General features: G+C 33.1%; 1 protein-coding gene across 4 annotated transcripts in view; it reads right to left on the minus strand.

Moving 5' to 3' along the window:
• Positions 1-12,331, minus strand: part of LOC145283562 (arsenite methyltransferase-like) — a 38,545-nt gene that overhangs the window by 10,671 nt on the left and 15,543 nt on the right. For all 4 annotated transcript variants that reach the window (XM_080132463.1, XM_080132461.1, XM_080132462.1 and 1 more), the window contains exons 4-6: positions 8,118-8,254; positions 6,632-6,701; positions 2,082-2,163 (exon numbers count right to left, since the gene is read on the minus strand). In XM_080132463.1, coding sequence (XP_079988589.1) covers positions 2,082-2,163; positions 6,632-6,701; positions 8,118-8,254 — 289 coding nt within the window. The remainder of the gene's footprint in view (positions 1-2,081; positions 2,164-6,631; positions 6,702-8,117; positions 8,255-12,331) is intronic.

Below are 12,331 nucleotides of genomic sequence, written 5' to 3' on the forward strand. Positions count from 1 at the left end.
TTAGCGAAGAAAGAAAATGAAGAAAAGATATATATATATATATATATATATATATATATATATATATATATATATACATGTGCATGCATGTAAAATGGAAATCAATAAAACATTGAGAGAATAGAAGGATCACCAGTCAGCAATTGTACACTAAAGCATAAATAGAATTTGTGAAAAATTAAGAAAAACAAAATTTTATGACAAAACATTTTATATCTACACTTGTATAAGAATATAAAAGTTATTTTCAATCAGTAGATGTTCATAGTGCAAACATGCGTTTGGGTAAAGAAAGCTGGATTAGTAGTCAGAAGTCAAAATGTTCATAGTGCAAATAATATGTACACGTAAGTAATATATGTGAGTATTTGGCAGCGTAGCATTGTGTATGTGTGTTGGTTTACCTTGTTCTTGTTATGATTAGCTTGTTAGTGTGTAAAAAAGTGTGCACAAAATGAGGAAAGCTGGTATGTGAGTCACTGAGTCCTTATCCGACATGCATCTCCTGGAGAAGAGGGATTGCTAAGCATACATTATCGAGGTCCTTTGGTATTGCAGCTAGTTTGAAAATTCTGAAGAAAACTAATTTTGTTGAACAAGTCTTCTAGGAGTTTCTAATATTCATTTATTTATTTTTTTTTTACAAAGGGGTCACCACTTATCAAGGCCCGGAGGTCACTCAAGGATAAGGATTAATGACTATACAGTGGTCTAGGGGAACATGTAGTAATCGTTAGTAGTGGTAAATTGGATTACATAAAGGAATTGCTCATTAGGAATATATTCTCATTAGACTTGAAGACAACCATATTGTAGTCAGTTGGAAAGCAGGCAAATGAAATAGAGTTCCACAGGCGTGCAGTTCTAAGAAAGAAGCTTTGTTCGTGGAATTTACGTTTCGGTTTAGGCACAGATAAAGAGTGGGGGGAAATTATTGATAGTGGCTTCAGCTAGATGAGTATTTTTCATGAAAGTCAGGACAGGGGGGACTATAGATTGGAACTCAGACAAGCACTTACCATGAAAATAACGATAGAATAGAGACGGGCTCACAGCGCCTCTTCTGTGGGGAAGAGGTTGCAGGAAAGAGAAACGGGCATCTCCCACTAGGCTACAAAGTCTATTTTGAACCCTGTCTAGGCAGAATAAGCTGCTTCTAGCAGCTCCTACCCAGATGTGGCAACAGTGCTCCATCCTTGAACATAGTTGGCTCTTATACAGGTAGAGAATGGTATCAGTAGTGAGATATTTACTGGAGCAGTAGTATGATCCCACCATTTTTTCAGCAGCCTTGGCAATGGATTTGATATATGTGTTCCATCCCATATCAGGAGTAAAGGTCAGACCTAGAAGCTTGTCAAAACATGGAGCCTCCCCAAGACGAGAGCCATTCATTTTGATTGATGCCAGATGAGGATGCATTAAAATTAACCAGCCACCTCTTTACCCATTGTGTCACGTGATCAAGATAAGAAGAGAGAGAATCAGAAAGAACTTGGTCGTTTACAGCCTTTGAAGAGTTACCATAGATGGTAGTGTCATCAGCATAAATGTCTACAAATGATCTTAGGATGTGATTTGGGTGATCATTTATTTAGATCAGGAATAGAGTTGGGCCCAGATGGGTCCTTGAGGGACAACAGCATTAATACTGTGAGCTTCTGATTTCTGCCCATCAACCACTACTCTTATGAATCTATCAGAGAGAAATGATTTAATAATTGAAAAAACATTTCCAGCTATACTGTAGCTGGAGATTTTGTGGAGTAGACCTTTATGCCATACTCTATCGACTGGCTTATTACTTTCACATAGTTGTGTTACTTTTGGGATTTGAAACGATTTTCATTAGTTGAAATACTTTGAGTTAACATGGTCCTCTGAAATTTTCTTGCTTTTGGAAGTGAAGAAGAAAGCGAATTCCAACGAAGAAGGAAAGAGTGTAGCAATTAGAGCCATTTGCGTTTTAGCGTTCATGGAATTACTTTGTAATTCTGCCACTAGAGATGTACAGACATTTAAATAAAGAAGGAAAAAAAATAGAAATCAAATCAAACAAAGGAGAAATATGTTTTCCTTACCCCAAAGGTCAGGATGTTTTCGAGCATTTTCTGGTACAACTTTATCAGCATAGATATCACTGAAAAATAATTCACCACCCACCTAGAGAAATAGAGGAAAGTTAAGATTAAGAAAATTAAAAAGAGTTTGTATAATAATTAAATACAACAATAATTAATACTGCTACACAAGATGGCAGATCAGTTATTTGAGTACAACCAGCAGATACTCCTACATACTAATAGTAGAGTTGGGGTTATCAGGAGAGATTTCATATGCACCAGCCCCTCTTATTGTTAGATCTACTGGTTAGTTTATGTAATATGTAACTCTTTATTTATATTATTTGGATTATCCAGACTACTGTTCTCATTGAGAGTGTTATTCATTTTGATTGATGTAGCCTTCTTTAGAAGTAGCTTGTAAAACTCGGGAACCTTTTTGTCAAACTTAGGACACAACTTCCTGTTAATTATAGTAGTGCAGCAGTTTTTTTTTTTATCTACTTCAATCTAAAATTAAAAATTTTTACTTACATTATTATTTTACATGTATTATTATTTACATGCATTATTATTTGTCTATTATTATTTTACATGTATTATTATTTGACTATTATTATTTTACATGTATTATTATTTGTCTATTATTATTATTTTACATGTATTATTATTTGTCTATTATTATTATTTTACATGTATTATTATTTGACTATTATTATTTTTACATGTATTATTATTTGTCTATTATTATTATTTTACATGTATTATTATTTGTCTATTATTATTTTACATGTATTATTATTTTACATGTATTATTATTTGTCTATTATTATTTTTACATGTATTATTATTTGTCTATTATTATTATTTTACATGTATTATTATTTGTCTATTATTATTTTACATGTATTATTATTTGACTATTATTATTTTACATGTATTATTATTTGTCTATTATTATTATTTTACATGTATTATTATTTGTCTATTATTATTTTACATGTATTATTATTTGTCTATTATTATTTTTACATGTATTATTATTTGTCTATTATTATTTTACATGTATTATTATTTGTCTATTATTATTTTACATGTATTATTATTTGTCTATTATTATTTTACATGTATTATTATTTGTCTATTATTATTTTACATGTATTATTATTTGTCTATTATTATTTTTACATGTATTATTATTTGTCTATTATTATTTTACATGTATTATTATTTGTCTATTATTATTTTGACATGTATTATTATTTTTACTTACATGTATTATTATTTTCTAATTTAAAACCTAACAATTCCAAGCATGTATCTATGGTTAGCATATATTGTTAGATTTTATTTACATTTCTCTAAATGGAACACCGTTCTGTTCAATCTATCACTTGTAATTGTTAATCTAATCCAAACTTTAGTTTGGGGGAATCTGTATGGAATTTCGAATGGAACCCTTTATTTAATCAATGAAGTAGCATGTTCTTGTTCTGCCAGCCATGACCAGGTAGAAATCTTAAGAAATTCACAATTGTATTCTTGATATTGCCCATACTGAAGATTGAACATTTAGAAGAGTGTAACTTAGAACTGAATTTTACTTAGTACTTTATCCATTGCGCCACAAGTCCTTGTTTAATCCTCAATCCTCAAATAATAACTTCCGTTAGTGGATTCAAATCTGCCAATCCTGTAGCATCAATCTTTCCACTGTAGTTTGAATATAGAATTTGCTATGTGTTTTACATCCCACAGATCCTTGGCTATACTTGGTCGATCATGATGCTATTGTTCACTCTAGTTGATATTACAATGTGAAAAATGTATCTGGTTATGGTGGTGAAACCTGGGATTGAGCCAGAGACCTTTAGATGTGCTTGGTTGAGTAATGTCTTTCGCTAACAACAGTAACAACATTTATTCGTAATATTAACAGTAGGCTTTGTTTTCTTTTTCACTGGCAACACAAGATGGTCGTTCTTAGCATCAGCAATAGTCCCTGTTTCTTCTCTTCACTGACAACACAAGAGATAAACAACTCATCAAAAATGCATGCGAACAATGTATTCTTTCCCAATAATCTTTCTTGCAGTCAACTGAATGTTCTGAGTGTTTTCTAGTGCGACTTTATCAGCATAAATGTCACTGAATAACAATTCTTTGCTTACCTAAAAAAAGGAAAAGCAAAGCGAGTTTAACTGTAAGACATCCAAGGTTTCAAACATAAATTTCAATATTTAAATACCAATCGTCACAGAAAAAAATCGATTTTGTCTTTTTTTATGTTTATTTTTTGGGAAGCAAATGAACACATTTGACTACACCAAACCTGTGGATTAAACTCAAGGAAATAATAATTCACCCAGAATTATGATGCTCTTTTCAGTCAAAGATAACTTCAAATCCTCAACAGGAGGAGAGGGGAAGGATGCTACCAAATTTAGTTCTGCTGAATCAGCATTTGGTGAAACAAATTTCCCATGCAACCAATTATTAATCGTCAATAAGGAGAATGGAAAGTGGACCTTAAGTTTACTTTAAGCAGCCTTGTAACTCTTGTTTTCCTTATTTCATCCTTTAGTCCTCACATTCCATGAGTGATGCTTCTGATAAAGAGGGAAAAATTGCTGTTTCTTTTGGCCGCGATGTATCTGTATAACACTTTATTATTGGTTAGTTTTTGACCATGAAGTGGTATATTTTTTAGTTTCTTACATCAAGTAGTTTCTTGCATTGTCTGAAACAATTTTCATAAAAAATTTACAAGATGGAAGATACAACTCATTAAAATGCAACCAACAGATATTCCTGCATACCATGTAACTATCAACATAGTTGGGGTCATCAGAAAAATATGTTTTGGTCTTTTCCACGTCTTTCTTGCATACAGCATAATCATGTTGACACAACAGTTCCCATTAGATTACCAAAGTTCAGCAATGTTGAGCCTGGTCAGTACTAAAATGGGTAACTATTTAGGAATTCTAAGTGCTCTATGTGCTCTCCATTTATCTTGGTATTGTTTCCAGTTGTCCTGGACCTCTCCTTGCCACTGGACTCAAGGAGTACCGATTCAGGAGAGGTGTGGTTGATGATTGTGCAACTCTAGCCTCATAATTACACACACAGCTACCCAAAAGACTGAATGGAGGCTTCCATTTCCAGTCTTTTCTGTAATCAACCTACTTTCCAAGCAATCCTATTATTATAATTTGAATTTGAGATGCTATATGTCCAGTTGGATAAAAAATGGCCAGAAGTTAATCTAATAGCGGCCGAATTAAAGGAAACTTTTAGATGTAAATGTAGATATTTTTGAGTGTCTCATTAATGAGTTAAAAACATATCAGGTTGATTCATATCATTTGGATTCTTTGAACTACTGTTCTCATCTGGAGTGTCATTTTCACAATCCTTCTTCAGATGTATTGTGTCGGACTCGGGAATGTTTGTTTCAACAGAAACATTCCCAAGTTTGACAAAATACATCTGAAGAAGGATTCCAGGAATCTGTGCAGAATTTCAAACAAAATGCTTAAATTACTTTACGAAGGTAGCATGCTTTTGTTTTGTCAGCCTTGACTAAATAGAGGTCCTAAGTAATTTACAATGGTTTTTTTTTTTGGTTGCCCACTCTAAGGATTAAACCTTCAACTTTCAAAGACCTGTGGCACAATGGTTAGAATACTTTGAAAACTTGAAAAAGTGATATTCTCTTGAAGGTTCAATCCTTAGTGTAGGCGACTGAAAAATACAACAATGAATTACTTAGAACCTCTATCCAGTCATGGTTGACAGAACGAGAGTATGCTACCCCCGTGAAATAAATAAAGCGTTCTACTTGAAATTACATACAGATTTCTGAGTTTGACAGAAACATTCCCAAGTTCGATAAGATACACCTGAAGAAGGTCAGAAAGTTACATCGGTCACAACGTTGTAAAAATGGCACTTAAGATGAGAACAGTAGTCTAAAGAATCCAAATAATATGAATAACCAATCCTCATCTCAAAAGTTCAGAAACGTAATAGCAAGTCAATGCAAAGTTTTTGCCAGTTTGTAGAAGGGGCATTTTAAACCATTGTAATTTATTTTGTGTGTATTACTTAAATATATCACAATGATTAATTTATAAGTTTTTCTTCTAGATCATATTTTTCTACAGTATTCTTATCCATGTTGACCCCAAAAAGAAGTCCTCTTCCATCATGATAATGCTGATCCTCTCACAACACTAGAAGAATTTTTTTTGGATATCTTGTCCTATCCTGCATATTCTTCTGACCTAACCTCCTCAGATCAATTATTTTGAGGATTACAAAACCAATTAGATGGCTTACGGTTAACATTATGAGAGGAGATTGAACATGAGTTAGATTCATATTTCACATCAAAATCTAAAGAATTTTACAAGTGAGGAAATAAAGTTTTAGAGAGCAAAGTTTGTTGTTGTTATGAATAAAGATTTTCATAAACACATTTCATTTTGAAGATGAAATTTTAAATCTGCAGAAATTTTTGCACCGATTTAATAAGATGACAAAGAAAAAGCTAAGATGCTTACCTTTAATACTTTATGACTCTGAGAGAGGACAGCATCTTTGTCAGGTGATAAGTTGATGACACAGTTGGAACTAAAATGTTTACAGATATTTAATAAACAACAAAAAAAAAACAGTCAAATCTGTAGAGAGAGTTTTTTTTGCTGACATATGCAATTATTAGTATGATTTGGATTCTTCACACTATTGTTTTTATCTTGAGTGTTATTTTCACAACGTTTCAGTTGAGGTACCCCTGACCATCTTCAAATGTACCTTACTGAACTCAGGAATCTGCACAACCTCTTGTCTTAACTTAATTGGCTACTTAAAAAATACCCTCTCTTGAACATCACGTGATCTTATTTAACCAATCATAGCCATTATTTTTGTTGCTTCTTAACCCTCACACAATGTATGTGCATTTAGGGTTTTGTTTCTCACCTGGTTTTGGGGTTTTACTTTAGGGCTTTTATAATGGAAGAAGCACTTTTGGGATGAGCCAGATTCAGAGAAATATTTTCAATGAAAAAGGTTTGCAGGTTTTATAATTGAATGTGAGAAAAATAAATGACATGTTGTATGGCAAACAAAAATAAAATAATGAGTTTAGAAGGCATGTATTCACAAATGACATATTTTATATATGCTTAAAATGGAAGTTTGGAGCAATAGAAAAAACATAGAATGTTTTTGAATATTTGTAAACTTCTGGTAAAAACTAAAGGAATTCATTAGCTAAGACATTGAAGAAGTCTGTATCAATTTATACTTTACAAGGATGAAGACAATCATAATCAAAACTTCTCTGCTCATTTTAAGAAATTATAATTCATTAAAAGTTGTTAATAAGAGTCAATGTTCATTTGATTTCATATTACGAAGAGAGGTCAGTGAGAATAGAAATATTTTAATGCATGAAGTTCATACAGATTGGCAGAGGACAATAAATCAATGAGTTGTGTGTATCTGTGTTTGCTTATATTTGTGTGTGGGGAAAGAGATTTTGCGACACCGATCTGTAGACTCGGATCAACTGGGTTCCACTGGTTTATTGAAGAAAAATCTGTCTTTTTAAAAAGTACAAACGAATTTACGCATTTCGATTTTGGATATTGATCTGTAAACATTGGCCACTACATGTACATATTGTGGTTTAAAAATATAAAGACATTAATTTACACATGAGCGGAGTGGTTGGGATAAGGACAAATTGTGGAGGACAAGAAGTTATGTCTTTTGCAGTGGAGAGAACATGTAGAAATTATAAATTTTAATGTCAGTTAAAAGGATTGCTGCCAATTTTAATGTAGATTACAACTTATTTTCAGCCAGAAAAGTAAAGTTGAGGGTTGAGGTTGTAGCAATGGAGAGAACACCTAAAAATTAAGAAATATTATGAATTTTGGTGTCAGTTAAAAGGATTGCTGCCAATTTTAATGTAGATTACTTGCATACATCTGCATTAATTGCATTTTTATTTACATTAGAAAGAAAAGGTATACATACACAATAATATCAAAAAAGTTTTCCTCGAGTCCAGCTTCCATCAAACGTTCAATATAACCCTTGACAAATTTGACATTTGGTTTTTTGTAACCATAGAGATTGGTATGATAATCAATATATTCATTGGCGACAGACAACTGAAATAACAATAGCAACATTAGAAGCCTTAAACCCAAAAATGATGAAAATGATAAAGTATAATAAAATTATTAAAAGAACATTTTTTGGGTAAAAATTAGCAAAAATACAATGTTTGGCTAAAAAACATGGGAGAATTCCAAGGGGAGGTAAATAGCATGTAACTATTGCCAATTTTTTTTTTTTTTAAATAAGTTGTGCATTAACAATCATAAATATGAGCTATTTGCCTTGCTTTTAGCAAAACTGGGTTATTTCCATCGTTATGTCACATGTTCTCAAAAACATATGGTAAGAGTTTTTTACAATAAACTGTTGCAGGGCTGGTCGCCCGGGGACAATCAACCCAACAACTAACAAGGTGGACACAGGCAAAAAGTAAACAGCAAAAAGGCAAAGAAGAATGACAGACACAGGTTGTTTGGTTAAAGACGAGGGTTCGCCTTTTATTTGCAAAGGAAGTGAAAATATCATATGATCTAGATGCTGGTTGTCCGGAAGGTCGCACGTCACCGGAGGCTAAGGTCTGGAGGGCTGGAACAGGTACTCTAGACGTAGCGTGGTTTAGGATTGCTCGCTGGGTCTGGACGATCGGCTGGATGTCAGGGTGATCCGGAACGGACGGTGGACACTGAGAACATGGGGGTCAGTGTTAAAGAATAGACGACACTGAGAATGTAGGGTCAGTGCTAAGGAACAGACGACACTGAGAGCGTAGGGGTAAGTGTTAAGAAACAGACGACACTGAGAGCATAGGGGTCAGTGTTAAGGAACGAATGGTCGGTAGGGAGCGAGGTGCAGGCCAGGTTGCAGGCCAGAGGAGTGAGATGCAAGCGAGGTTGCAGGTCAGAGGAGTGAGTTGGAGGCACCAAGGGCTGGAAGGCTGCAGGAGTGAGCAGGAAGCCGCTGGAGTGAGCTGGAAGCGCTGGAGACTGGGAGTGAAGTTCACTGCTTTGGGTCTCAGGAGGCAAGCAGTAGTGAATCGCATTAGTAGAAAAACATTAGCCCTGATAAGGGCTGGTTTTATGCCCTGATAAGGGTTGTTTGAACTGCTACTGAGATGACTGGTGTTGCTGGGAATCTTTCGACTGGTGGGTTCGGTCGACGTGACTGATAGCATCAACGTCGCCATTTCAGGAGCCTCCTCCTACTTCTCAGGCTGGTCGGCCGGCCGTGCTGATTTGACTGGCCCGAAACGGACTGTATTCATTGGTGAGAAGTGATATTAGTGGTGTCGCTCCCAATAAAACAAACAAACGACTCTAATTAATTCTAGGACAAAATTTATGCAATAAAGAGTAGCTTGGAAGTTTGTTGATTCCATTTAAATTAATTTTGTCTAAAAAGTAAAAATTCAATTGCCTGAATTATTGGCGTTTTGTTTGATATATTTGAATTCTGACGTGCGTAGCAAAGTCGATGATGAAAAGAAAGGGAAGGTGAATGTATTCACTGAACCCAGATATGTTCATATGTTTAGCTTGTGTTAGCCTATCATGTTCTTTTGTTTAAGGGAAGGGAAAGCGAAGAGAAACAATGGGGGTGGAGAACAAAGAAAAACAAAGAAAAATGGAGGTGGTGACTTTGAAACTGCGACAAAAGATTGAAAATTTTTTTTTTTTTAAATTTTAAATATTTAAGTACTTTTGATATGCCAATTAAGTAGATATTACTTTACGTTGAAATTGACACAAAAAGTCAGGAGATAGAGTTTTTTTTAATCAATTTTTTGTTTTCCAAATTTTGCTATTATAGTGTAGTTACATCAAACATTGTTAATCTTAAAAAAAAAAAAAAATACAAAACAATGCATGTAACATTTGTGCCTCCAAAGCACTATTAAAACCACCCTATACCTCTAGAAGAGAAATTTCTGTTTTTCTTTTATTATATATTCTCACTTTTAGGTTACTACCTGCTCTATACAGGATATTGAGCATTCTGGATTATGGCTCTTGAGCAACACCAACAAAAAGACAGAAGTTCTTTATCATGGACAACACTGTCTTTACAAACATATGAAATTAAGGAGGCCTCCAGAGTATTACTAAAACCGAGTTCCTCCATCACCATAGTGGAGAAAATTAATGTTTAAATTTTAATTTGATAAAATGTTTACTGTTTGCAAAGATTTTATTAAAAGAAAAAAATCATTTGATTTTTTTAGCTTAAAAGAATATTAAAAAAAAACAAATCAAATGATTTTTTCTTTTAATAAAATCTTTGCGCCTTCAAGTGATTTCAAAACAGTTTATTTTCTAAAATTTTTAATATATATATATATATATATATATATATATATATATATATATATATATATATATATAAACTAGCATTTCCATCCGGCGTTGCCCAGGTGTTTGAAGGTGTATGTTGAGCAAAAAAAAAAAAAAAAGGTCTATTTTTTTAAACTTTGATTCCTATTATGACCCCTTAACATTTATTGTATTGGGCTCAAATTAAGGTATTAAGTTAGATCCATGTCCAAGGAACCTATATCTAAAATTTCAAGTGTTTAGACCTAAAATTGGCGGCAGAGTTCTCAAAGGTCAAATCGTTGAAGGTGTTGGGCAGACATGCAAACATACATACATACATTTATATATTGGTAACTAAAAATTTTCAACCCAAACCGATGAAAAAGATTGCTTTTTGTCGGAGGAGTTTGGTAGAGTTCTCAAAGGTCAAATCGTTGAACTTTGACCTCTTAACAGCAAAATTTCTGGCCGAAACGCGATCACATCGATTTTCCCAAATCTCAGTAGCCTGTATATTAAATTTCGAGTCTGTAGACTAAAAATTGACAGAGTTATTGCGTAGGGAAATGTACACAGACAGACACACAGGCACGTTCACTTTTATAGATATACTAGCATTTCAGCCCGGCGTTGCACTTATATATATATATATATATATATATATATATGACTACTTCATTTAATCACATAAATTAATATACAAAAGTATAAATTTATGTGTAAACTTTAAGTATTTACTTCGACAGTGCTCAATACATAGGTAGAGCTAGGTAGTAAGTTATAAAATATATAAGGCAGTTAAGCTACACAGAATATTCTGCATTTCATCCATTCTAGGATTAAAAAAAAACAAAACACAAACCTAGGTTTAAAATAGGTTAGAACACTAGATATGTATGCTCCTCGCTAAAATAGCACACACAAAGGAAGGGCTGAACTGGATGTCAACTGGACCTTTGTCCTGTGAGTGCTTGCTCATTGGCTGATTAGGAAGGGTGCGGTGGAAACTAGAAAACTGATTGGCTAACTAAAAACTCAATAGAATGTGCGTATATAAAAACGAGACAACCACAACTCCTCGCATACGCCTGATGAATCCTAGCATGGATGAAACGCATATTATATTCTGTGTAACTTAACTGCCATATATATTTTATAACTTACTACTATACATACATACATATATATATATATATATATATATATATATATATATAAATACCAAGGTAATCAAAATGGTAAACTTAAAATATATTATAAATACTAAAGAGTTAATGTTTACAAGTAAAATAAACTCAGCTAGATGTAAAAGCTCAATAAAACCGAAAAGGAAATAGAGCTTATAATATGAACAAATGATTAATAAAACATGTTAAAAGACATCTTGGAAAAGAGTTAAAAACATATTTAATTTTAAAAAAGGAAGCACAAGATAAGTGGATAGTCCTTAATCCGCGGAGTTTCGAAGAAATACTCTCCTTCTCATCAGAGGGCAGGAATTAGCAAAATGCAGGATCGGATTTTGCATATAAAAGTATTTAATGAAACTACAAGTAAGTCACAGATCTTACTTGGTTAAAAAAAAAGGGTGAGGTAAGGGGAACAGGAGGCAAAAGAAAAATGATAAAAAGGTTTGACATGAATGGATAGTCCGGTGAAGGGTAAAAATCCAAAAATGGTAAAATCCAAAACGGTCGAATTTAAAATTTCAATCCAATGGGTAAATTCCAAATGGTCCAAAATAATCCAAAAGGCAGAGTTCCTTGGATAAAGGACTATCCACTTATCTTGTGCTTCCTTTTTTAAAATTAAATATGT

Source organism: Euprymna scolopes, chromosome 8 (assembly GCF_053919585.1).
Source record: "Euprymna scolopes isolate OS-2025 chromosome 8, ASM5391958v1, whole genome shotgun sequence".
NCBI lineage: Eukaryota > Metazoa > Mollusca > Cephalopoda > Sepiida > Sepiolidae > Euprymna > Euprymna scolopes.